This window comes from Pelophylax lessonae, assembly GCF_965119305.1.
Source record: "Pelophylax lessonae genome assembly, chromosome: 3".
Classification (NCBI taxonomy): domain Eukaryota; kingdom Metazoa; phylum Chordata; class Amphibia; order Anura; family Ranidae; genus Pelophylax; species Pelophylax lessonae.
The window spans coordinates 557996977-558023011 of record NC_138770.1 but is presented as its reverse complement, the minus strand read 5'-3'; the positions used below and the strand labels follow the sequence as shown (position 1 = coordinate 558023011).

General features: G+C 40.3%; 1 protein-coding gene across 4 annotated transcripts in view; it reads left to right on the top strand.

The window, feature by feature from the left end:
• LOC309549163 (sodium/calcium exchanger 1) overlaps nucleotides 1-26035 on the top strand; it is a 469142-nt gene that overhangs the window by 419215 nt on the left and 23892 nt on the right. For all 4 annotated transcript variants that reach the window (XM_082249230.1, XM_082249227.1, XM_082249228.1 and 1 more), the window contains exon 6: nucleotides 3112-3211. In XM_082249230.1, the coding sequence (XP_082105356.1) occupies nucleotides 3112-3211 (100 nt within the window). The remainder of the gene's footprint in view (nucleotides 1-3111; nucleotides 3212-26035) is intronic.

Sequence of the window (26035 nt, the reverse complement as noted above, 5' to 3'; positions counted from 1 at the left end):
TACTGGAGGCTTTGCAAGCTATTTTCATTTTAATTATCTAAAGTCACATGACTACCTCTACTAGTTTACTTAGAAAAGTGTAACATGGAAGCAACTTCCTGTTTGGTAAAATATTAAAGCAGATGTACAGCCAAAGCTCGTTTGGCTGTACATCTCCTATTGATTACAGGAGTGCAGTTTGTTTTGCACTCCTGTGACCCGTTTTCAGCAGAGAGTGGTCTGAAGTCTGTTCTCTGCTGGCCTCAAAGATGTCAGTCCAGGCACCGCATCATCATGACCACAGAGTTGGGATCCGCCAGGTGCCTGGACCGACACCCGGCTCAGCCTCTCAGTGAGCTGCTGAGAGCCTGAGCCGGCTGCTCCCACCCCCCCACAGCCCAGCGCTCCAATAAGCATGGAGGGGGAAGAGCAGACAGCTGCTGACTGACAGTCACCAGCTCTCTGCTTGGGGAGCTGCCAGAACCGAGCGATCGGCAGTGTGTGATCGCTCGGTTCTCAGTGTATAGGCACCATGGGACAGATGCAGTGTCAACCTAGGTAAGTATACAGTAAATACAGGCATACCCCACTTTTAAGTACACAATGGGACCAGAGCATGTATGTAAAACGAAAATGTACTTAAGGTGAAGCAATACCCTTTTTCACTTCTCAATGCATGTAAATACACTAGCTCCATAGGAAATCTTGGTCAGCTTGACATGGCATTGCTCCCAAACCATGTGACAAGGACACCAAGCTTGGGGAGCATGTTAAGGGGATCCAGGACTATGACATAGTAGATTACCTAGGCAAGCTGGCCAGACACAAACAGGGTATGTTGTAGTCTTGGGTCCCCTCTCGGTGCTCCCTAAGTTTGGTATCCCTGTCACTTATGGTTTGGGGGCAGTGCCATGTCAAGCTGACCAAGATTTCCTATAGACGCCAATGTTAAAAACCGGGAGTAGTGTCATGCCAAGCTGAACAAGCTGTGTCCTTACTCGCTAGTGTACTTAAAGTGAGTGTACTTAAAGCGGGGTATGCCTGTATGCAATAACCCGAAACCCTATACTTCTCATTTAATGCTGAAATCTAGGCAAACGGCTAAATACAAAGTAACTGATTAGTTAACGGAAAATAAACCCCTCCCTTTATTCATTCAGACATTACCTGATTTGTTTAAAGCGGAACTCCAGGCACAAAAACTTTAATTAGAGTATATTCCTTATTAGCTGCAAAGGTTATAAATGAATTTGGGTGCGCCTTTGCAAACCAAGATATTACAGCAGTAATGTAGCAATAACATCCACACTGTGCTGTATATACCTGGTGCAGAGAGCAGAACTGTTGGCGAGATCCAGCAGGCTTTCTGCAGAAATTTACAAATGGGGGCAAAGACAAGACCAGCCACCCTGTACAAGTGCAAAGAGGAGCAGTGACAGGTTAGGACATTTATTATAGGAAGCTCCTACACAGAGGTAAAGTTTTACACTGGATTACTACACAGATTTTTTTTATTAGCTGTGTTTTTAATAATGCCAACAATTTATGCTGCACTTTACATATATATTGTATATTCACATCAGTCCCTGCCCTCAAGGAGCTTACAATCTAAGATCCCTAACCCACATACTAAGACCAATCTGGACAGGAGCCAATTAACCTACAAGCAAGTCTTTGGGGTATGGGAGGAAACCCATGCAGGCACAGGGAGAACATGCAAACCCCAGGCAGGTAGTGCCATGGTTGGGATTCAAACCACTGACCCTAGGGCTCCCAGGTGGAAGTGCTAACCACTTAGCCATTGCTCTGCCTGGAAACAATGCACAAAACACAAAGTTTCAGGGCCCATTCACACTAGCATGTCATGTGGCAAACTCATGTTCCGTGACAGTTTCCTGCACCGCATTCAAATTGCACTGCCCTTTGTGATCTGCAGCGGGTGCCAGTGCAAGTTAACAACACCCAAAATGCAGGTTGCAAACCAATGCATTTTCCATACTAGATCGCATGGTACAAAAGTACTATGCCATCCAGTTGCAGTGCATTTTCAAAAGGAGTGTATGCACTACTTTTGGTGTGGTACGGTGCAATTTCAGCCCAATGTGAAATCACACAGCACAAAACTGCATGTGAATCGCAAAGGAACACACAGTGCATTCCTGTGCAATTCACATGCAGTTCCAAGTATGAATGGGCCTTTAGGGAAGAAAACACTTGCCTCTTGTATGTAGATAATATTTGCTTATCCCAGAGTTCAGCTTTAACCTTGCTTTGAACCACATAATCTTTGATAAGCTTGGCATTATTTTCAGTCAGTCATTGATTTAATACAATGCTACCTGAAAGGGTACTATTAAAAGTTGTGGATTCATCTTCTGTTTTAAATCAGAATAAAATATACCGTACATGTTATATTTTTTAGCTATGTAGTAAATGTAATGGTATATTGAACACCATTACCATACAGGGTGACTGAAGAATAGATTAAATAATATGGAATCTTTTGGTTCATTTCATAGGAATTATCTTTTTTTCTATCAAAATACATATCTCTTATCTCTCACTTACTTTGCCGTAACCTTGGTATGGGTGTGTGCACAGGGTGTGCCAGGGGTACCTAGGCACACCCTAATCACTCTGTGTGGTGCAGATTCCCCTGTGTTCAGACCCCTGATATTTCACCAAAGCCCCCTAACAGGGCTCCTAAAAAAAATGTAAAAAAAATTATAAAAATAAAAACTACTGACATCGTCCACTGCCCTACTGACACCAATCTCTGCACTACTGACACCGCCCATTGCTCTGCTGACACCATCACTATATACACATGTACACACACGCAAATATGTTTGAGATTTGGTGTGCACACCCTAATGCAATAGGCTTTGCACACCTATGAACCTTGGCTTATTATCCTGTCTTCAGAATAATAACAGGTAGATTTACTGCAATAACAGAATGGTAAAACAGCATACTAGCATTGTAAAAATACCTTTTAAAGATCTGTTCTGCAATGGTCCCTAAGGTACAACAGCTGCACCTGCCAAATGGTCACAATTTCCTCTGTAGTTTTGGTATGAAATTTAAGTGAACGGTTCTGATGAGTCCCTTGCTTCTTTTCTTCCTCTGCAGAGTACTGTGGACAAACTTATTAAAAAGACAAATCTCGCTCTTGTGGTTGGAACAAACAGCTGGAGAGAGCAATTCATTGAAGCAATCACAGTTAGCGCTGGTAAGTTTGTATGTTTTGCATGCGGTCTTGTGTTTTATAAAAATCAACCCTGAGCCTTATAAGTAGTTATATGAAGACAGAGAGTAACAAATCTTTATAATATTCTCAACTTGCAAATGCAGCACGTTAGCAAAATCATTACAGGGCCCTCGAGCTTTTATACTTAAATTCCTTTACTGAGACCTGGATTGTTGTAAAGCAATAGACACAGGGCATACTCATTTATTTGTATGATTCATGTTATGTCCTTGTGCTAATGGCAATCTGCCAAGACCCAGTTTGTTGTGCTAATGGCAATCTGGCATAGTCCAGGCCCTACAGGTATTCACAAGGACAAGGCTTGAGATGTCTCCAGAGGACATTGGGATATCAAGTGTCAGTAGGACCTGTGCTGTGTCATCGAATATTTTTTATTACAAGAAAACATATATAGGCAGCGCTAGCAGGTAAAGTCTATAGATAAGTGCTATATAATTAGATTTAGTATCTGTGATATAGGTTATACTAAAAATTAAGTGCATATAAATTCAGTAAAAATTCATAAATACATAAAGTGCAACAATAAATATGGTTAAATGTATACAAAATTAGTGAATTCATAAAGTGCCACAATAAATAGGATCCAGTGTCCAAAATGTAATCATAAATAAAGTGCAAAATGTAATTAAAGTGCAGTCCAAACTTATATTCTTCCAGAGAAGTTATGGTGCCAAAAAGGTGCTCAGAATCCAAATAAAGTGCCCAAGTGCTCTTCAAAGAAAATCCCCCCTATGGGGATGCACTCACCAGATTTGGGATGTAAATGAGCCTTAAACGTATGTAAAATTCCGATTGGAAAGTAAGAGCAGCCTCATGGATACTAAAGGTTTCCCTTGCCCGGATGGATGGATGGCTGCAATCCTTTACTATTGGCTCCTTACTAGCTCCTCTCCACTAAAGGTGGTAAATAGTTAGGCATTAGTCAGCAAATACAGCAAAGTCCTTCACTTCCGTGTCCGCTGCCGGCGTGCGGTTCACGGTGGTTCTCAGGAAATGACGCTGTAGCGTACCGCTGCCCGGAAGTGCGTTGACGCGTTTCGCCAGCCTTGTGGGCGTTATCAAAGTATTTGCTGTCCATAGACTTTACCTGCTAGCGCTGCCTATATATGTTTTCTAGTTTTTCCTGGTGTTATACTTGGTGAGCAGCAGCTTCAGGATATATATATATATATATATATATATGTATATATATATATAAAAAATTCACTATATTTATTCATCACAGCGCGGGTATTAAGTTATTGTTTTACACATTTTTTATTACAAACCTCACTATTGCTTCTTTTTATTATTGACATTAAACATAAACCATACTGGCATTTACTTCACTTAAATAAGCAACTTTTTTTTTTCTCAAAACGTTAAAATAAAACTTTGAAAACATCTTGGTTCACGCTGTACAGTCTGTTCCCTTTATACTTTGTTATATGGAAGATTTATGGAATTAGACTCGAGCTATTATTCACGGCACATATTTGTGACTGTAAATCAGTCATCGCTTATGATCGAGTCCTTGGCATGGCAGCGAAAACTTTTTGGTCCTTTTATTATTGGAGTTTACTAGACTTTCCAACAATATACTGTTTCACCACTGAGGGGGCTTCAAAGGCAAAAGACCAGTTAAAACACATATGTCAACATTAAAAAGATTAATAAAAAAAGCCAACACCTCTCCAAAAGCCTGGCCCGTAGTTAAAGTATAGTGGGGGTCATAAATCCCTCTTTCTTAAAAACATTTGGGTAACAGCAGGAACTGAAATGATGAGATCCATTGGAGTTTTCAGGTATACCTGAAATAGAAAACACAAATGTTCCACGTTTAGATATGCTTTTTTAAACCCAGAGTCTTCAGGTGCAGTTTAGGGCAGTGATGGTGAACCTTGGCACCCCAGATGTTTTGGAACTACATTTCCCATGATGCTCATGCATTCTGCAGTGTAGTTGAGCATCATGGGAAACTTAGTTCCAAAACATCTGGGGTGCCAAGGTTCGCCATCACTGGTTTAGGGGGTTGATTGACTTGGTTGGTTCACTTTGCAAGATTAGTTGCACTTTGCAAAGGAAATTTTCCCCAGAGTTTAGTGAGTGTGATGAAGTTTGATTTTTCAAAGAATGATTGGATGATGGAAATCAGCAGAGTTTCACCTCCTTTACCAAGCTCAGGGGCATATCCTCTTGCAAAGTGAACAGCCTTTTTGCCTCTAGTAAATCAACTCCACTATGTTCCTTCAAAAAATTCTTATAAGCATTAGTTCACAGAACTAGCATAAATTCAGTACCTGAATTTGTGCACATATTCACCTCCTGTAATCTCAGCACTCAGACTGAAAGCAGGAAGGCCAGCAGTCTTAAGCTGGCCATAGATGGATTGAAACTCAGCAGGTTCAACTGGGACCAGCAGGATTTCGATCAGTGTGTAGCAATCCCTGTTGGACAAAAGCCGATCTTTAGATTGTCAAAAGAATAAGTGGGAAAACGTTTGTCAATCAGCACCTGGAGACGATAGATAGATAGATAGATAGATAGATAGATAGATAGATAGATAGATAGATAGATAGATAGATAGATAGATAGATAGATAGATAGATAGATAGATAGATAGATAGATAGATAGATAGATAGATAGATAGATAGATAGATAGATAGATAGATAGATAGATAGATAGATAGATAGATAGATAGATAGATAGATAGATAGATAGATAGATGGATAGATAGATAGATAGATAGATAGATAATCTGGGGTCCAGTGGTAGTCTAATGACTTGAGCAGGGCTAGCTTTGTAGAATTTCCTTTATGCTATGCTATGATTAGTTTTTCCAGGTGTCAACCACAACCCTTTGGGAGGTCTTGTTTCAGGCAGAAGACTGTAGAGTTTTCTGTTAAGAGAAGGAAGTGAACTTGTTACCAGACAGTATTTGTTCCTGTGACCAAGGTGAAAACTTGTACATTATAGGGATGGACTGTCTTCTAACCACCTGTCATGCTCAGTAAATTAGTGTCCTTCTACAGTCATCCAAACAAAGAGGAGTCTTCACCTTCACAGGCTCCATGTACACAACTGAGCAATCCCTGCTTTACTGTTTTTCTATGCTTGGTTGCTAGAAGTTATACCAACAATTATAATTTAAAAGACAACCATGACAAAGCCATAAGAAAAATATGGAGGGTGTCATTCTTTTGACCTCTTTCTGAAAATGCTAATTCTCTGGCAGTCCCACACCTCCTTGCTTCAATACATGAGGTACTGCCAAAAAAACAAGTATGTAGATTTTTGGTACTTTTTTCTGACTACCTTGATCTGAATACTTGGCCCAGATTGGTGATTCAGAACATACTGATGCCAGTAATGCAGTACCAATTTTAATCACCAAGTGGCAGTGCAGTTAAAATCTGGAATTGGATTCTAAGAGAGACAAAATAATAGAGGATTTCCTGTTTGTATACAGAGGTTCCCCTAATGACATTAAATTACTTTATTCATTATATAGATCTTTCCAGGTTTTTATTTTTTATTTTTTTTTATTTAGCAAAAACAAAGAATTACACAGATAGGTTTGCATAGCTGATGCAATGCAGTGGATAATTGTAGGCACATTCGTCTATATTGTAGGCACCCCTCTACATACGAAATACAGATTTATAGAGCAAGAGCAATGTAGAGTTTGTTTGTATTCACATAAGAAAATAAAAAGCGGTTTCCTAGATCGTGTCCTGTCCTTGGGTTGCATTGAATGTAACAAGAAAAGACAAGGGAGGAAAAAAAACATCTATTATGACCAATTATATTGACATACTTGCTGCAAACTCTAACATACTGTATATAGCATAATAATGTGCATGTGTGTGGGCACAGACAATACACTCTACATAAACTCCTATAATACAAGATACTTTTTTGGCTAATTAGACACTATGCAGTGCTTGTAGCTGTTTTCTGTCCATCATCAAAGCTAAACTCCAAAACGCAAAAACTTTAATTTAAATGCTAAATCCACCTTTAGAACCCAGTAACCTGTTACATACATATTTAGGGTTTAACATGTAATATAGTGCCAAGTAAACCCCCCACCCCCAAAATGGACATCCCCCAACAGCATGTGGGGGCAGTGGCGGCTGGTGCTCCATGGGCCGGGGGGGGCTCACTCACCGTGGGCAGGCAGCGGCGGTGGCGGCTTTCCCCTTAGTCTCCTTCCCCCTCCTCCTCCGCTCCTTAGCCAATAGGATGGCTTTTCCTTTCGGCCAATCGGGAAACGGGTCTCAAGACCCGCTTCCTGATTGGCCAGGAGGAGAATCAGTGTGGCAATAGCATATATTCATTTGCTATTGTCACACAACTGGGTGGGCTCTGCGCCCCGGGTCCACCCTTTTTTGAAGCCTATTAGAGCCTCTGGCTCCAATCACGTTCTTCAAAAAAAAAAAAACCCCCATTGGAATCCGTGCGTCCGGTGCCCTGCATGTAGATTAGGGGGCCGGATGCATGGATGGGGGGTCGGCGCCCCAGCGCTCCTAATGCACCAGCTGCCACTGTGGGAGTGGGGGGGTTCCTCTCCCGCGCAGCAGCTGTCAGATTTGAAATCAGCATGGCTCCACCCACGCAGCCAAGTCATTCATTCACAGAGATCTGGGAATTAACTTCAAGTCCTATCTGCCACCATGGCAACAGTCGGACTTAGCCCTTAAATATATTCTCCAGTAGCCAGAAAGCATTTTATGTGCGCCACATGTCTAATTTTAGGCCTGCAGATTAGCTAAAACCTCCCAAACAGTATAGATTTTCTGAAAGCAGATATCCTAGATAATTAAATAGTGGTAGTTCCAATTTTTTAGGTCATCCGATATCAGGGCATAAAACACAACATTTCAGTAAAAATTACGGTAAAGCTAATTATAGGGCACACAAACACAATATATTACCCAAGAGTTTGGTAAAATATAAAAGATGGGGCTGTGCTGAATAAATAGATACCAAACATGTCAAGGCTTAAAATGATGTGTGAAAAAGAAACAGAATTAAAAAAAAAAAAAAACTTGCACTAATAAAGTGCCTGCTAAAATGTAATCAGAAACAAACCAGACAGAAACACTCACCACTACCCACACAGAGGATAATAGATACTATAGAAATGTAAAAATGGGTTACACTCTAATACAAAGACAATAAACAAATTAAATAAGTAAATATATCAATTTATGAAAAAAGTGCATATAACAATAAAGTGATGTAGGAGAGGAGTTATACGATTCTGAGCTGCTTATTTCTTCATGAGAATGCACTTTGAGTTATAAAAGTATCCTTTCTTGGTGCACTTTCTGCTGGACTTTTGATTATGAATTTTCTGAATTTCAATTAATATATATTATTATTTGTAAATATAGACAGTAAAACCTTGGATTGAAAGTAACTTAGTTTGAGAGCGTTTTTCAAGGCAAATCATTTTTTTTTATAAACTTTGACTTGATAAACAAACGATGTCTTGATATACAAGTAGCGTCATGTCACAACTGAGTATAAAAGAGAAGAAAAGTGTAGCAATGTGGTTACATTTACCGAAGGTTCAAAATTTAGTAACTCACATGGTTGATGATTAAAAGAGGTACATCTAAGTATGCAGGCATCTGGGGTAAAGCTGTCCACATAGACCATCCTCCGCACCGCCATCGGCGTCATCCCTTCCACACTGCGCTCCACGAGAGCTTCAAGCCTCGCTTTCAGATCGCTTTACTGCAAGGTAGTCTTGCCGGTCACAACTGTAGACTGACAGCGGTGAGAGTCGGGTGTGAGGAAGATGGTCTAGGTCAGTGATAGCAAACCTTGGCACCCCAGATGTTTTGGAACTACAATTCCCATGATGCTCAACTACACTACAGAGTGCATGAGCATCATGGGAAATGTAGTTCCAAAACATCTTGGGGTGTCAAGGTTCCCCATTACTGGTCTATGTGGACAGCTTTACCCCGGATGCCTGCATACTTAGATATGCCTCTTTTGATCATCAGCCATGTGAGCTGCTGAATGTTGTACTTTCATTAATAGTAACCATATTGCTACACTTAGAGGCGCCTCTCTTCTCTTTTATACCCTGTAGCTCCTGCTGGATTTCGCTTCTAATCCCCTTGTGGAGGCGCCATTTGTGGATGGACATTTTATGGTTACACAACCCATCACATTGCTATAATTTTTTTATATGGACTATAAAACTGAAGGATTTATGAATAAATGGTTGTGGAATGAAAACATCTGAATTTCCATTATTTCTTATGGGGAAATTCGGTTTTGATGAGTGCTTTGGATTACAAGCATGTTTCCCGAACTAATTATGCTCGCAATCCAAGCTTTTACTGTATATGCACTTTGAGATTTCATGAATTTAGTTATTTTTTAATTATTTATTCACTTTATTGTTATATGCACTTGTGTTTTTTCATGAATTGATATATTTACCTCTTTAATTTATTTATTTATTTGTATGACAGTGCAACATATTTTAACATTTAAATTTCAACATTATGTGCACCTGTGTAACAGCGACAAAACTTTGGACCCTAAATTTCCAGTAGATGATGCTTTAACCACTTTCAGACTGGAGGATTTTCCCCTTTAATGACCAGGCCCTATTTTGCGATTCGGCACTGCGTTACTTTAGCGGACAATTGAGCGGTCGTGAGAGGCTGTACCTAAATACAATTGATGTCAAATAGAGCTTTCTTTTGGTGGTATTTGATCACCTGTGCGATTTTTATTCTTTGCGCTATAAACACAAAAAGAGCGACAATTTCGCAAAAAAAAAAAAAACAATATTTTTCACATTCTGCTATATAACATTCCCCAAAAAAATTAAAAATCTAATTTTTTTAACATTTTAGGCCAATTTGTTTTCTGCTACATATCTTTGGTAAAAAAAATCTCAATAAGCGTATTTTGATTGGTTTGCACAAAAGTTATTGCATCTACTAACTATGGGAAAGATTTGTGTCATTTTTATTGTTTTTTTTTTTTTTTACTAGTAATGGCAGCCAACTGCGATTTTTTTGCGGGACTGTGACATTGCGGCTTACAGATCAGACCCCTAACTGACATTTTTGACACTTGTGAGGGGACCAGTGACAGTACAGTAATCTAAACTACAGTAATCAGTGCTAAAAATATGCACTGTTACTGTTAATATGCACTGTTACTGTACTAATGACACTGGCAGGGAAGGGGTTAACAGTATAGGTGATCAAGGGGTTAATGTAAGCCTAGGGGAGTGATTCTAACTGTTGGGGGGGGGGGGGTTGGGTTTGTGAGATGAACACAGAGACATGCAATCCTATATAGAAGGATCACATAACCTCTGTGATCATCCGAGAGAGAAGGACGGACGGCTGTGTTTACATCAGCCATCCGTCCTTCTCTGTCAGCGGGGGGAGATCGCCAGTGTCAGGTGGCAATTGGAGCCTCCTGACACCCGCACTGGCTTCCCCGCTAATGATCGGGGGTGGGAGCGTGCCGGCGGCGGCACGCACTCGCCCCCTAGCTCCTTCCAGGCAGAAGACATTTATTAACGTGATTCTGCCTGGGAGAGCCACTTTGCCGATGTAAATATAAAGTAAGCGGTCGGCAAGGGGTTAAAAGTCCCTACAGGTCATCAGATTAGAGTTAACCATGAATAATGGGCCTAGAATCATTGTTCTCACTCCCGCGTGCACAGCAATATGTAACATGTATATCACAATTCACATTTTGGGATCAAATATTAGAAGGGGGGGGGTTAAGTGCTATGGTGGAACTTTATATCATCCCATAGGGACCATAAAGCCTCCTATGTGATTTTCTTTTTATTGGAGACATGTTTTTTTTAATAAGATCCTTGATGTCTCACTTTCCCTTCAAGGAAGCTAATGGAATGCAGATCATGCTCCATTAGCTTCTTCCCGGGCCATCCTGAAGGAAGGTGGGGGGCATCACTTACGGTATATGGAAGCAATCGGGTGGCTGCAGAGCATGGTTGGTTTGTCAGATTTATACACCAAGGCAGTGTTGGTAAAAGGGTTAAAGTGACACTAAACTCTAATTTAAAAAAAAAAAATTCTATTTATATTCTCTTCAAGTATGTATTCTTAACCCAAAAAAGTACCTTCTATTGCTCTCAGCCTCCTTCAAATCTCCAGGAAGGTGGCTGTGTCAGTTTTCTTGATCCCACCGTAGGTCGAGACGTAGCTTTTGCTTGCTCTGAGATAGACTAGGGACTATGATCTATTAAATGTAGAAATAGTGTGCATAGAGCAGTGCTCATGACAGCAACTAGCATGCGCTGCTCATTTCAAGCCAACGGGGGAAAAGAAGAGGTTCAGGGGCTTACAGAGGATGTTTCAAGGAGGCAGAAAAACTCAGCAAGAAACAATTGCATTAAACATAGATTACAGTTAAGTAGTGGATGTGTGAAGATCTCTGGGACAGCCCATTTCAAGCACTAATATCGACTAAAGACCGGCTGATCCAATTTAAAATAGTGCACAGAATTTATTTTACACCACAATGACTACATTGTATATACCCTAATTTCTCTTCTTGCTGTTGGAGATGCTCTAGTGACCCTGCTGGATTTGCCCATATCTTTTGGGAGTGCCCTCAGATTAGTAGTTACTAGCAGGAAGTGACCCAGTTTATATCTGTTGGAGATACAACAGCTTTCAGTTTAGCAGATTAACTGCAGTTCACAAATAGGACACTAGATGTCGCTAATGCTCAGTGATATGCTATGCATTTTCTATGATGTGTTGTATTTCCTGTACTGTACTTGTTGGTTATCTTTTCCCGTCTGTGTTTTCCTCACAATGAGAAGGTGACATATTTGCTATCTGTGGTTATGTTCCAATAAAGAAGCCAGTTCCTGTTACTCCACAATGTCTGATCTGAATAGACTCTGCTGCACCCAGTGATCGCACTCTACAACAATATCTACCCTAACTACTATACAGGTCCATGCAAAAGTTGGTGTTTGCCTCCTGGGGTTAGTTGACTCTCTAGCTGTTAGTAGGTTGATGCGTACTCTCTTGGGTCTCTTAATATTTCATGCCAGGAAGGCGATAGTGCTCAAGTGGAAATCAGACACAGCCCCTAATCTGCCCTTCTGGAAGCGTTTAACCACTTTAGCCCTGGAAGATTTGGCTGCTCAAAGACCAGGCCCTATTTTGTGATTCTGCACTGCTTGATTTTAACGGACAATTGCGCGGTCGTGCAACCCTGTACCCAAACAAAATTTACGTCCTTTTTTCCCCACAAACAGAGCTTTCTTTTGGCGGTATTTGATCACCTGTGCGATTTTTATTTTTTGCGCTATAAACAAAAAAAGAGCGACAATTTTGAAAAAATAACAATATTTTTCACATTTTTTTATATGAAATAAAAAAAAAATGTAAAAATCAAAATGTTTTAACATTTTAGGCCAATTCGTTATCTGCTACATATTTTTTGTAAAAAAAAAAATCGCAATGAGCATATTTTGATTGGTTTGCGCAAAAGTTATTGCGTTTACTAACTACGGGAAAGATTTATGTCATTTTTATTGTTTTTTTTTTAACTAGTAATGGCAGCGATCTGCGATTTTTTTTTGCTGGACTGTGACATTGCGGCGGACAGATCGGACCCCTAACTGACATTTTTGACACTTTTGGGAGTACCAGTGACATTACTACAGTAATCAGTGCTATAAATATGCACTGTTACTTTAAAAATGACACTGGCAGGGTAGGGGTTAACTTTACTGGTGATCAAGGGGTTAAGTGTGTCCCTAGGGGTGTGATTCTAACTGTCAGGGGGCGTGGCTTGTGATGTAATCAGAGAGACATGCAATCCTACATAGCAGGATCGCATAGCCTCTGTGATTACTTTAGTGAGAATGACAGATGGCTGTGTATACATCAGCTGTCTGTCCTTCTCTCACTGCAGCGGTAGATTGCGAGTGGCCAGCGGCCATCGGAGCCACCGGTCACATGCGCTGACTCCCCAGCTGACGAGCGGGGGCGGAAGCGCGCCTCCGGCGGCACGCGACCGCCCCCTAGCTCCTCCCAGGCTGTACATGTACGACACTTTGCCTGGGAGCGCCAGACAGCCGCCGTACATCTGCGGCGGGTGGTCGGCAAGCAGTTAATCAATAAGGTTGTACCCCTATACAAAGCTACTTATTTGTCCTGGGGTTGCCCTAGGAAATTTGAGAAGGTCTGGCATTTGTGGACAGATTCGGAGTGTACAACAGATGATCAGGAGTCCACAGATTGAATTCATTCCCTCCTAATAAGGTTTAGTTTACGATATGAACAAATTTATTCCTCTCCCGGACCTCACATTGCATTTGTTCAGGTAGGATTCTTAACACAAGTTAATATTCTTCTGATACATTATAATGATGGTTGAGAGGGAACAGGAATCTCCTTATAATTCATCAACCCTTGAAGTGATTTTAACCAATTGCCAACTGCTCACAGTATATTTACTGCGGCAGTCAGCCCCTCACAGGCAGAGCGACGTAGTACTACGTCGCTAGCCTGTGAGGGTCTAGGGAGCGAGTGCGCACCCCCCCCGCGCGTGTGACTGGCGGACCCGATGTCCGCCGGTCCCTCGGCGATCGTCGGTGGAGAGGGAGAAAGGCAGGCGGCTTGTGTAAACAAGCCGCCTGTCATTCTCCCCGGTGTAAGAATAGTGATTATACGGTTCTACTATGTAAGACCGTTGATCACTGTTCCTACACCTCAAGCCACAGCCAATCACAGTTAGAATCACGCCCCTAGGGACACAGATAACCCCTCCCTCTCAAACAAAGTTAACCCCTTCACTGCCAGTGTAATTTTACAGTAACAGTGCATATTTATAGCACTGATTACTGTAGTAATGTCACTGGTAACCCCAAAAGTGTAAAAAATGTCAGTCAAGGGTCCGATCTGTCCACCGCAATGTCGCAGTACCGCAAAAAAAATTCGCAGATCGCCGCCATTACAAAAAAAAAACAACAAAAATGACAAAAATCTTTCCCTTTGTTAGTAAACGCGATAACTTTTGCGCAAAACAATCAAAATACGATTTTGCGATTTATTTTTTACCAAACATATGTAGCATAAAACAAATTGGCCGAAAATGTTAAAAAATTTTGTTTTTTAAATTTTTTTTGGGGAATTTCATATAAAAAATGTGAAAAATATTGTTATTTTTGCAAAATTGTCGCTCTTTTTTTGTTTATAGCGCATGATCAAAAAATCGCACAGGTGATCAAATACCACCAAAAGAAAGCTCTGTTTGTGGGGGAAAAAGGATGCCAAATTCGTTTAGGTACAGCATCGCACGACCGCGCAATTGTCCGTTAAAGTCACGCAGTGCCGAATCGCAAAATAGGCCCTGGTCAGGAAGGGGATAAAATCTTCCGGGGCTTAAGTGGTTCAAAGGGAATGGGGTGTATGGAAGGTGTGTTGTTTCTTCCCCCCCCCACTTTTTTTTGGGGGGGTTCTATAATAGGAGGTGTTATTAGTAGTTCTATGTTCTATGTTTTATGTATTAGCTGGGTAATGTTTTGTACCTATACGTCTCAATTTTTCAATAAAAAGAAATTTTCTAAAAAAAAAATAAAAAAAACAAGGATGTGTATGGATTATTATCACTATAGCCTGGCAAGCTGTGGTACATAACAGAAAATAAACCACCACGCCATTATGTTTTTTCCTCATTTGTTTTTGCAATGATAGCACTTGTTTTCAGGATAACATTCTATGCACAGGAGGCTGTGCACCAAAGGAAATAATTTTCTTTTGCATCTGTGGCCCTCATATTATGCCAAAAACAATGCCATGTCAAACAAGACCCTCAAACCTTTAAGGGTTTGATTATCATGTAATATTAAAGTTGCTGCTTCAGCGACCCAGGCTTATTTAGGATGCAGCAAGTGAACCGCATGTGTATAATCCGTGTGTAAATAAGAGAATATAGACAGTGCTGAGGAAATTCTATTACACCACAGAATTAAACTCTGGTTGGTAATACACCATTTGAGGTTTACAAGCACAATGTATCACGGCTGAAAGCAGGGGGACAGTCAAATGGATTTTCCAGCATGTTAGTGTGTACTACTGATGTTCCATCATTAGCTGTTCTAGAAAAAAGACTGTGCATTCTCTGACCTTGACTTGGATGTGACAGTAAGGACAGGTAAAGCTCACGGCCTGCTTGTTTATGGCTGACCTTCTGCTTGTACTTTCGTATTCTTTAGTATGCATATGAGATACCAGAAGATGGACTAATAGTGAAAGGTGCCACATCCAATATTCAGAATGTAAATGAAAAATGTGATGGACTTTTCAGGTATTCAGGAAGGATTTCTGATGACATTCCTAAACAATATTACACAATTTTTTCAATATCATTTTAAAATACATTTAGAACAACAAATAGCTCTCAGTTAAAGTGAATGTAAAGGCAGAAGGTTTTTTTTAATCTTATTGTTTTCTGTGCATTAAGATAAAAAAAACCTTCTGTGTGTAGCAGCCCCCCTAATACTTACCCAAGCCCATCTCTATCCAGCGATGTTGCAGGAGAGACTTGGCCGTCCTGCACTCTCTCTCCTGATTGGCTAAGACACAGCAGTGGCGCCATGGGCTCCCGCTGCTGTCAGTGAAAGTCAGTTAGCCAATGAGGAGAGAGAGGGGGCAGGACCGAACTGCAGCTCCTTGTCTGAATGGACACGCAGAGCATTGGCTCAGCTCGGGTGCCCCCATAGCAAGCTGCTTGATGTGGGGACATTGGACAGGATGGAGGAGCCAGGAGCGCCAGCGGGGGACCCGAGAAGGGGAGGATCTGAGCAGCTCTGTGTGAAACTGCTTCACAGAGGAGGTAAGTATAACATGTTTGTTATTTAAAAAAAACGGGAGTTTATAATCACTTTAAATTTCCTCCGGCCTGTAGATACACTATATTGTTAAAAGTATTGGGACGCTTGCTTTTACACACACATAAACATTAATGGCATCCCAATCTTAAGGGTTCAATATTGAGTTGGCCCACCCTTTACAGTTACAAGAGCTTTAACTCTTCTGGGAAGGTTGTCCATAAGGTCTAGGAGCATGTCTTTGGAAATGTTTGACCATTCTTCCAAAAGCACATTTGTGAGGTCAGGCACTGATGTTGGATGAGAAGGCCTGGCTCACAGCCTCTGCACTAATTCATCCCAAAGGTGTTCTATCGGGTTGAGGTCAGGACTCTGTGCAGGCCAGTCAAGTTCCTCCACCCCAAACTCACTCATCCATGTTTTTATGGATCTTGCTTTGTGCACTGGTCCAAATCATTTGGTGGAGGTGGTATTATGGTGTTGGGTTGTTTTTCAGGGGTTGGGCTTGGCCCCTTACTTCCAGTGAAGGGAACTCTTAAGGTGTCAGCATACCAAGACATTTTAGACAATTTAATGCTCCCAACTCTGTGGGAACAGTTTGGGGATGGCCCTTCCTGTTCCAACATGACTATGCACCAGTGCACAAAGCAATGTCCGTAAAGATATAGATAAGTGATTGTGGGGTGGAGAAACTTGACTGGCCTGCACAGAGTCCTGACCTCAACTCGACATAACACCTTTGGGATGAATTAATGCGGAGACTACGAGCCAGGCCTCATCTAACATCAGTGGCTACCGTAACCTCACAAATGCCCTTCTGGAAGAATGGTCAAACGTTCCCATAGACACACTCCTAATCCTTGTGGACAGCTTTCCCAGAAGAGTTGAAGCTGTTATAGTTGCAAAGGGTGGGCCAACTCAATATTGAACCCTACGGACTAAAACTGGGATGCCATTACAATTCATGTGCGTGTAAAGGCAGGTGCCCCAATACTTTTGACAATATAGTGTATCATCATCCAGTACTCCTTAACTGTAATTATGGTACATAGCTAGTTTTTCTAATTCCCAGTCAGGTGACTATCCATAACGTTTATGACCTGGCTAATGTGGCTAATTTCTCAACGCATTTCTTGGACATAAACACAACTTCTTTAATTTCTTCAACACTGCTTCAACATTTTGTTTTTGTTAATGTTGTGTTTATTATAGAGCTAGTACTCCTGAAGAAGTGGTGTTTCTGAGAAACCCGTTGAGAAAGATCGCCATTTGATCTCTTCCATAACCGTTATGGATAGTCACTTGAATGGGAATAAAAAATATATAGTAAACCCCCCTCCATTGCGGGGGTTACGTTCCGGACCCAGCCGCGAAAAAGTGAAAATCTGCGAAACAGAAAAACCCTATTAAAATGCATTGTAGGTATTTTTTTTTTTTTACTGTCACTGTACGTGTAAAAGCATTTTAAGGTCTTTAAACACACTTTTAAAACAATAGAAACGCATTTAAACACATAAAAGATACTGAGAGACATAGCAAGAGCTATGGAAAACACAAAAATATTTCATTATTAATGATTTATATAGTAAAATAACATTACAAAAAAAAACACAATATACCGGGACCGCAAAAACTGAACCGCGATGGAGCGGGGGTTTACTGTATAGGAATGTAATTTACAGCTAAGGGGTGATGGATGATGATATCTACACAATAAAGGTAGAAATAAATTTTACTTGAGAGCTACAACATTTTATTTGTTGTTTGAAATGTATTTTAAAATGATAATAATAAAACTGTTTTAACTTTTTTTTAAAACTATGTGGCCAGAAATCTTTCCTGGGTCCGTCATATTTTTCATGTACATGCTACTTTATTCCGTGTTTGTTTTCTGATATTTTCATTGTGAGTTTTCATATTTTTGTACAAACAAAGTGTGCCTATGACATGTGTAATATGAAAATGTTGTTGAAAAGTCCTAAATTTGAGATAAATCATCTGGTCAGTTTAATATGAGCCACATACATTGCTGTAAATCATAGTGGTTGATTGAAAGCATGCTTAGATGACACTTCTACACTAGGACAGGGCGCACCATGAGCTAATTCCATCTTCTACCTTTAACAGTTACATTTAGAAAACATTGAGGTCCTACCTGCAGCTCAGGGGAATTCCTTGTTGACAAAAGGGATTTCCTGTCTTTTCAGACATGGCAGGGATTAAATGAGAGCTCTATTAGGACATCCATCATGACTCTCACTAAGAAGTCACTTGGTGAAAACTTTTTACTGATAGGCTTGAAACAAATTCCTTTTCTGCCTCATATTTATAACAATATCATAACTCCAGTCTTTCAAGATATTTTTATAGAGTCTTGTTTCTCAAGCCATAGAGTGTCATTGGATTGTGAAGCCTACCAAGGACGAAACAACTGCAGCCATAGCAGCACATATGGATGCTTTGGGGCCTCAGGGGCATGTCTAAATGTCTAAAAAGAAAATATAAAATTGCTGGCTCAGGGGTCAAGAAGTGCAGAGTTTTTTGGCAGATTGATCCAGCTGCCCGAACCAAGTTTGTTCTGGCTGACCTTTAGCATGGTTTTTCACAGTAAGTGGCCTGCAGTCTGTAAAGTGACCAATTTAGATAGTTACATAGTAGGTGAGGTTGAATAAAGACAATAGTCCATCCAGTTCAACCTGTGTAGGTGTGTGTGGCCGTAATCATCTCTCATACCCCTGAATGTTCTGATCCTTGAGATGTACGTCTAAGAGTCTTTTGAAAGCCACCATACTTCCCACAGAAACCACCTCTTGTGGTAGAGAATTCCACAATCTTGTAGCCCTAACAGTAAAGAACCCCCCACGTTGCCTGAGGTTAAAACACTTCTCCTCTAATCGCATTGTTGTAGATGTGTGACTACAACTTGTAAGTGCTCATTTAAAGTATTCTCCCATATAGAGGGGTGTAAATTGGACCCCCTAGGGGTATAATATAGGCAACTGACTCCTGTTTTCCAGTTTTTAGGGGATGTATATAGGGGCAGGCCTGGACTGGCCATAGGGTACACCCCACATTTGCCTAGTGTGCTGGGCCGCCTGGGATGTGGCCTGTTGATGACCAGGCTGCACAGCGGGAAGTAAGAGTCCTGAAAGGGCTAACACAGACTATGTTTACCACTCACATCCCACTATGCAGCCATGCCTGTGTCTCCTCTACCGGCTCTCCTGCCCCACCAACTATGTCATCCTAGCAGCAGAGCAGGGGGTGGGAGGAGCTGGAGATCTGCATGGAGAGTGGGAGTCTTTTCATTTTAACAAGCAGGTAATCACTGGCTTTCTAACATGATCCAGATTTGCAGGTCCTCTTGCCCCCTGCTCTGCTGATAGGATGACATCTTTGATGGGACGGGGGACCCTGGAGGGGACACACAGGCTGAATCTTGCCTCTGCCCTGCCGAAGGGACTGTGCAGGGGAGGCAGAGAGTAAAAGGGGGCACTGTGATTAGAGAAAAAAGGGGGGCATGACATCAAGGGGCACTGTGATGGGGGGCTGTGATTGCTAGGGGCACTGTAATGTAAAAGGGCACTGTGATATAAAGAGGACTTCACTGTAAAGGGGCACTGTAATCATTTGAGTGTCCCTTTACAGAGCAGTCCACTTTATCTCACAGTGCCCTTTTACATTACAGTGCTGAGAACTGACTGTGAGTATGCCATCACAAACTGCTCGCCCCACCCGAACCCTGGATAAATTTGCTGCTCAGTCTAAAATTCCAAGGCCTATTTTTTGTCCGAGTCCAGGCCTGAATAGGGGGGCCACCAATGGAGGCTCGATCAAACTGTTCTTTTTGTTATACCCATAGCATGACATATTAGTATAACAAGTGAAAAACGCTCTTGCCTTTATGACATTATAAAAAACTATTTTTATTTTAAAAGTAGATAAATGTTGTAAGATGATCGCTATCCCCCTGGTATCTTCTTGATGCTCTTTACAACATTTTAGTCATTTAACAATAACTGCACTTTGACTGACTTAAATATGAATCTGAACTTGAGACTGCTCTTCTGAAGGACAACAACTGATGCTATTAGTATCAGATGTTCTATTTTGTCTCCTGTGGATTCTTTCAATTAAAGATTTGAATTACATTACAGTCATCAAAGGCAAATGCCACAGATCCTTGTCCGTGTGCATTTGGAGATGGCACATTGCAGTCAGTGTCAGTGAGTCTGCAGAGACTGTTCGAGGTCACTCGGACTGAGCTCGTAGCAATTTTTCATTTTCTGTTTCTTCTTTTTGTGATTAACTTAATTGTGACTCTCAGTGCAGATGTTGCCAGCTGCCTCTCAATCCCGCTTATGACAGCTTATCCCAAAAGCCCGTATACATCCTCCCGTTCAATCTAACACAAGCCAAATTAATCATTCCCTAAAGGGATTGCTTTTGGAGAGATTTATGCTTCAGTGCTATATTTTATGATGTAGCAACTGGAAATTTTGCTCAAATTGCAATGATTTCATGGGCTGCCACGCTGACATTGTGTATAATGGTTTGTAATATAAACATTTAAAGGCTTCATGTAATGAGTGGTCAAAGGAGGCTTTTTGTCTGACAGCAGAAATTATGTCAGAATTATACAAATATTTCCCTGTTTCTAGGAATATTAAATCATATTTTTTAGGGGAAGTCCAGGAATAAGATACTTTCATATAGGCCTTTGAAAATTCATTGCCTGTAGTAAATCTTACAGGGAAAGACGATTTAAGGGGAAAATAAAACTTAATCCAAATTTTTTTATGTGCATCATAAGTAACGTTTGAAGATATATTGCAAATGGTTTATTTCCTCATCTGAGTGTTTCCCGATTAAAGGAGGCAGTTAAGCTTCTTCTTACCTGAGATGGCAGATTACAGCAAATAATAAGTATTTCTCTTATGTACACTGAATGTAAAAACAATGCTATATATTTCCCATTCCTGAGTAGGGGAATGTTTACATACATATTTATGAATTTAGGCAAAACCGTAAGGTCAATTACATTATTGTATATGGCCTATATTAGTCAACATAAAATAAAAGCAATGTATTCCAGAAAAATAAAAATAAAAAATGTCTCTCAATTAGTTTAGCTTTACTCCATGATTATTTTATGAAAAAATATTTGCCCTTGAGCCTGATGTTTTACATTGATGTTTAGCATACACTATATTACCAAAAGTATTAGGATGCCTGCCTTTACACACACATGAACTGGCATCCCAGTCTTAGTCTGTAGGGTTCAATATTGGATTGGCCCATGCTTTGCAGCTATAGGAGCTTCAACTCTTCTGGAAAGGCTGTCCACAAGGTTTAGGAGTGTATCTATGGGAATGTTTGACTGTTCTTCCAGAAGCGCATTTGTGAGGTCAGGCACTGATGTGTATGAGAAGGCCTGGCTCACAATCTCCGCACTTATTCGACCCAAAGGTGTTTTATCAGGTTGAAGTCAGGACTCTGTGCAGACCAGTCAACTTTCTTCATCCCAAACTCGCTCATCTATGTCTTTATGGACCTTGCTTTGTGCACCAAATCATTTGGTGGAGAGGGTTATGGGGTTGTTTTTCAGGGGTTGGGATTGGCCCTTTAGTTTCAGTGAAGGGAACTCTTAAGGCGTCAGCATACCAAGACATTTTGGATAATTTTATGCTCTCAACTTTGTGGGAACAGTTTGGGGATGGCCCCTTCCTGTTCCAACATGACTGAGCACCAGTGCACAAAGCAAGGTCCATAAAGACATGGACGAGCGAGTTTGGGGTGGAGGAACTTGACTGGCCTGCACATTCAACCCGATAGAACACCTTTGGGAGGAATTAGAGCAGAGACTGCAAGCCAGGCCTTCTCGTCCAAAAGCAGGGCCTGACCTCACAAATGCGCTTCTGGAAGAATGGTCAAACTTTCCCATAGACACACTCCTAAACCTTGTGGACAGCCTTCCCAGAGAAGTTGAAGCTGTTATAGTTGCAAAGGGTGGGCCAACTCAATATTGAACCCTACAGGCTAAAACTGGGATGCCGCTACAATTCATGTGCGTGTAAAGGCAGGCTTTCCAATACTTTTGGTAATATAATGTATATAGCAGTGCTGTAAAATAAGTTACTTGAATTGATGTTATTAGGGATGAATAATATTAGGCTTTTTGCTATCTTGAAAAAAACATACCCATTGTTCCAGGGTTTATCAATTAGGCAGGTATTAAGTGTTTGCCACCTCAGCATAAGAACGCCTTCTGACACTTAACCATCCATTCCTTTACCACTACCCTGCAGGACTGGTGCTGTGTGCGAAGGCAGCAATCTCACCACAACAGTCTGGCATGCTACCCAATGAGTCAGAATAATAACTGTGCAATCAACAGAGAGTATAAAGTTTGCTGATACAGAGCTATCACAGAGAGCATCGGTTCTTAGCTGCAGGCTAGCAGTTGAGGACAAGGCACGTGGCACAGAGACATTCTTTTAATTAAATTAGACAAGTAGGACATTCTATACCTGTAGTTTTGGTAAACCCTGGAGCTCCAGTTTATTACTAAAGAAAATGTTGTATCTACTATATGTGAATACTACAGAAAAAATTGAAAAATACAATATATGCTCCAAATTAAAAATATATATATTTATCTACATAGGCATCAAAGAGAAAGCCGCAGTACACTGATACAAATTGCTTTTTTATTTGTTGACCTATATAAAAACATCTAATACCACTTAAGAGAAATACATATGCCGCCCAAAATGCAAGATGTTATGATTGTATTAATACGATTTACCCTTCCCTTACTGGCATATGCATATACATTTAATATATGTATATGTTTAGTATATTGTTTTTCAACAACATATGTGCAACATATACTGTACTGTACATTTGTTAAAAAAGCTAAATATATGGTTGAGACACAATCTATAATCTTACCGATTTTACAATTGTCCGCTGGCCTAAAATCCTCAAATTGCATTCACACAGAATTATTAGATAGGCACTGCAAACTTATTATCCCATTGGGCCAGTATTACTTCCTTTAAGGGTGATGCTGCTTTTGTTAAATCAAAAACAGCAAAGGAATATACTTATATTTCATGGGTTGGTAGTATCATGCTTTGGTGGAAGACAGTGTTGGACTGGTGGTGCCCCTGAAGGCTGCCTATTGGCAGGTTTATATGTGGAGTGGAGGGAATCAGTTCCAATGGGCTATATCCAAGTTGTAGGTGGTAGGTGATAGACACCGTTGGAGTCTAGGGCTGTTACGATTCTGATAATGACAATAAGGCCATTACCGCAGGGAACACTTGGGTGACTGCAGAGGAGCACTCGGTGTCCAAAAAAAATTTCACTTGATGCTTTTTATAGTTGTTTATTGAAGATAAAAGTATACAAATTAAGCCTACACTTGGAAACTTTTATCTTCAATAAATAACTATAAATATCATCAAGTTTCTGGACACCGAGCACTCCTCTGTAATCAACCATGGGTTGCTAGTAGTTACAGCAAGACATCTTTATGAATTCTACCTATTCGCAGTCATTCTTCTGAACTAATGAAAAGTACTTTAGTATGTGCATAAATCATTTTGATGTAAACATTTATCTTGATGATCTCAAGGCTCGCATCCATATAATGCACACATATACAGGTGTAAATCATTATACATCCCATTCACTCTTGAAGAATAGTTTGTTTCCATTAAAAAAACCTTAGCACATTTCAGATTGCAGAATGCCATACAGAAGTCACTTCCCCTTTGACTTTGACTGCAAGGCAGTCTATCAGTTGTATGATATATTACCACAAGATGTAAAGTTGTATAGTTTGCCTTTGAATGCCAGATAAAATCCCAGTCTGCCAAGCCTGCCAAGTCCATCTGGAATAAGTGGACAAGATATGAAAAACTGAGATTTGCCTTTGAGTGCCAGATAAAGCATAACACAGACAACAGTTACACAGTCCGCACACAGGTGCAATATCATATTTTGGATTGTAACCTGACAATAGTTTCTTAGGCACCTAGCATAGTTCACACAGCACAGACCCACAGTAAGTTGTAATCAAAAATAAATACACAACTGTCTCCTATTAATTTATTATTATTATTATTATTATTCTTACAAGTACTTATATATATATATTACACTTCCATCAGTCCCTGCCCTCAAGGAACTTACAATCTAAGGTTCCAACATGCATACATATAATATGGGCAATTTAGACAGGAGACAATTGAATTAACCTACCGGCATGTCTTTGGAGTGTGGGAGGAAATCGGAGTACCCGAAGGAAACCCACACAGGCACAGGGAGAACATGCAAACTCGAGGCAGGTAGTGTCATGGTTGGGATTCAAAGCGACAACCCTAGTGCTGCTAAGCGGAAGTGCTAACCATTTAATCACAATGGATCCAGTGTGGATGAAATGTGTGCACAAAGTTTCAATCCAAGTCACTTTAGCAGGATATTTAAGCTGGATACACACTATCCAACTTTTGTGGTTAGATTTCCTTCAGATTTACCTTTTCTATGTAGTGCAAGGGCCTGCCAGATTGCATACAAATTGAAAGTGTTTAGGTTTGACCTCATATTATATGGTTTTGGTAAGTCTAAAGGAAAAAGTCTTCAGGAAATCTTCAAGTGTGTATGGCCCTTTAAGGTTCTTGAGATTTGAAAACTGCAGTACTTCCAGGTTGAGGGTGAGCAGCATCTTGGCCTCCACCTGACTGAGTTCTCAGCTTCCTGGGATGCTGCCCAGTCTCTATTTGGATATAAAAGTATAGCAAAGTTTTAATATCCTATGAACTTTAAATATCCTACTAAAGTACCGTGAATTGTAGTTTTATGCACATATTGCATCCACACTGGAGCCATTGTGATTGAACTTTGTTCCATCTTGGATTTTTTGGGTGGCATATGTATTGCTCTCAAGTGGTTTTAGGTGTGGTAAATGTGTGTGTAAGAACATTGTATATATTGTGTTTTCACATTTTTTTGTAGTAGTCACACAAAGTGAATTCAAGGTTTTCTTCTTTATATATTTTTTTGGGTACCTAATGAGATTCGTATGTAAAGTTTTGAACTCCCTAGGTATTTTGTTGGTTTTACAGCTGCGGTTTTATTTAACACTAGAGTTATCTTTTGCCTGTCTAATATAATAACTAAATTGCTGGCTTTTGAGTCACATGAATATTTGGATAAAGACAGAAAATTCTTCCAGTGCTCATTTCCAAAAACTAGTCTATTCAACAAAGGATTTATGTGATTGTAGATGACAATTATAGTATATAATACTCATGAAAAAGTTACAGTATGATCTACACCACAGATACATTCCAGAAACCCACATAGCATGAACGTCTATAACTTATTTTATCCAAGTCTGGGTGATTGTCAAGTATTGTTCTAGCAATTTATAGGCTTAATATTTCCAAAAATGCTTTGTTTGGCTTTTAATGCATGTGTTTTGTTTAAAGTGTATATAAATAGCTCATAGTCATTGTAGGTCAATAACCAATGCCATGTAAACATGCCCATTGGTTATTGACTTACGACTGTGCTGGCAGTTAGGTAAGTATTTTAAATATATTGATGCATATACTATTTAAGATTCCACTGATAGGTCAATTGAAAAAACAATTATTTAAACATGGTAGTGGCCTTTACAGCATATGTATAAACATCTTATTGCTACAAGTATTAAAGAAAGGTTTATGTGTTCACTTCTGTGGATAAAGAACTCCCTACTGCCAAAAAAAGAAGTCTATATGCTGTCCTTTGTGGCTGCTCTGTCCAATTATATATTGCTAGTTCTGCCTGGGTTCTGCCAGGGTGCTGCCAGGTAAGGTCTCATGCACACTGGGCATTTAGCCCTGGTGCATGAGATCCCAACGTTTAGATGTGGGT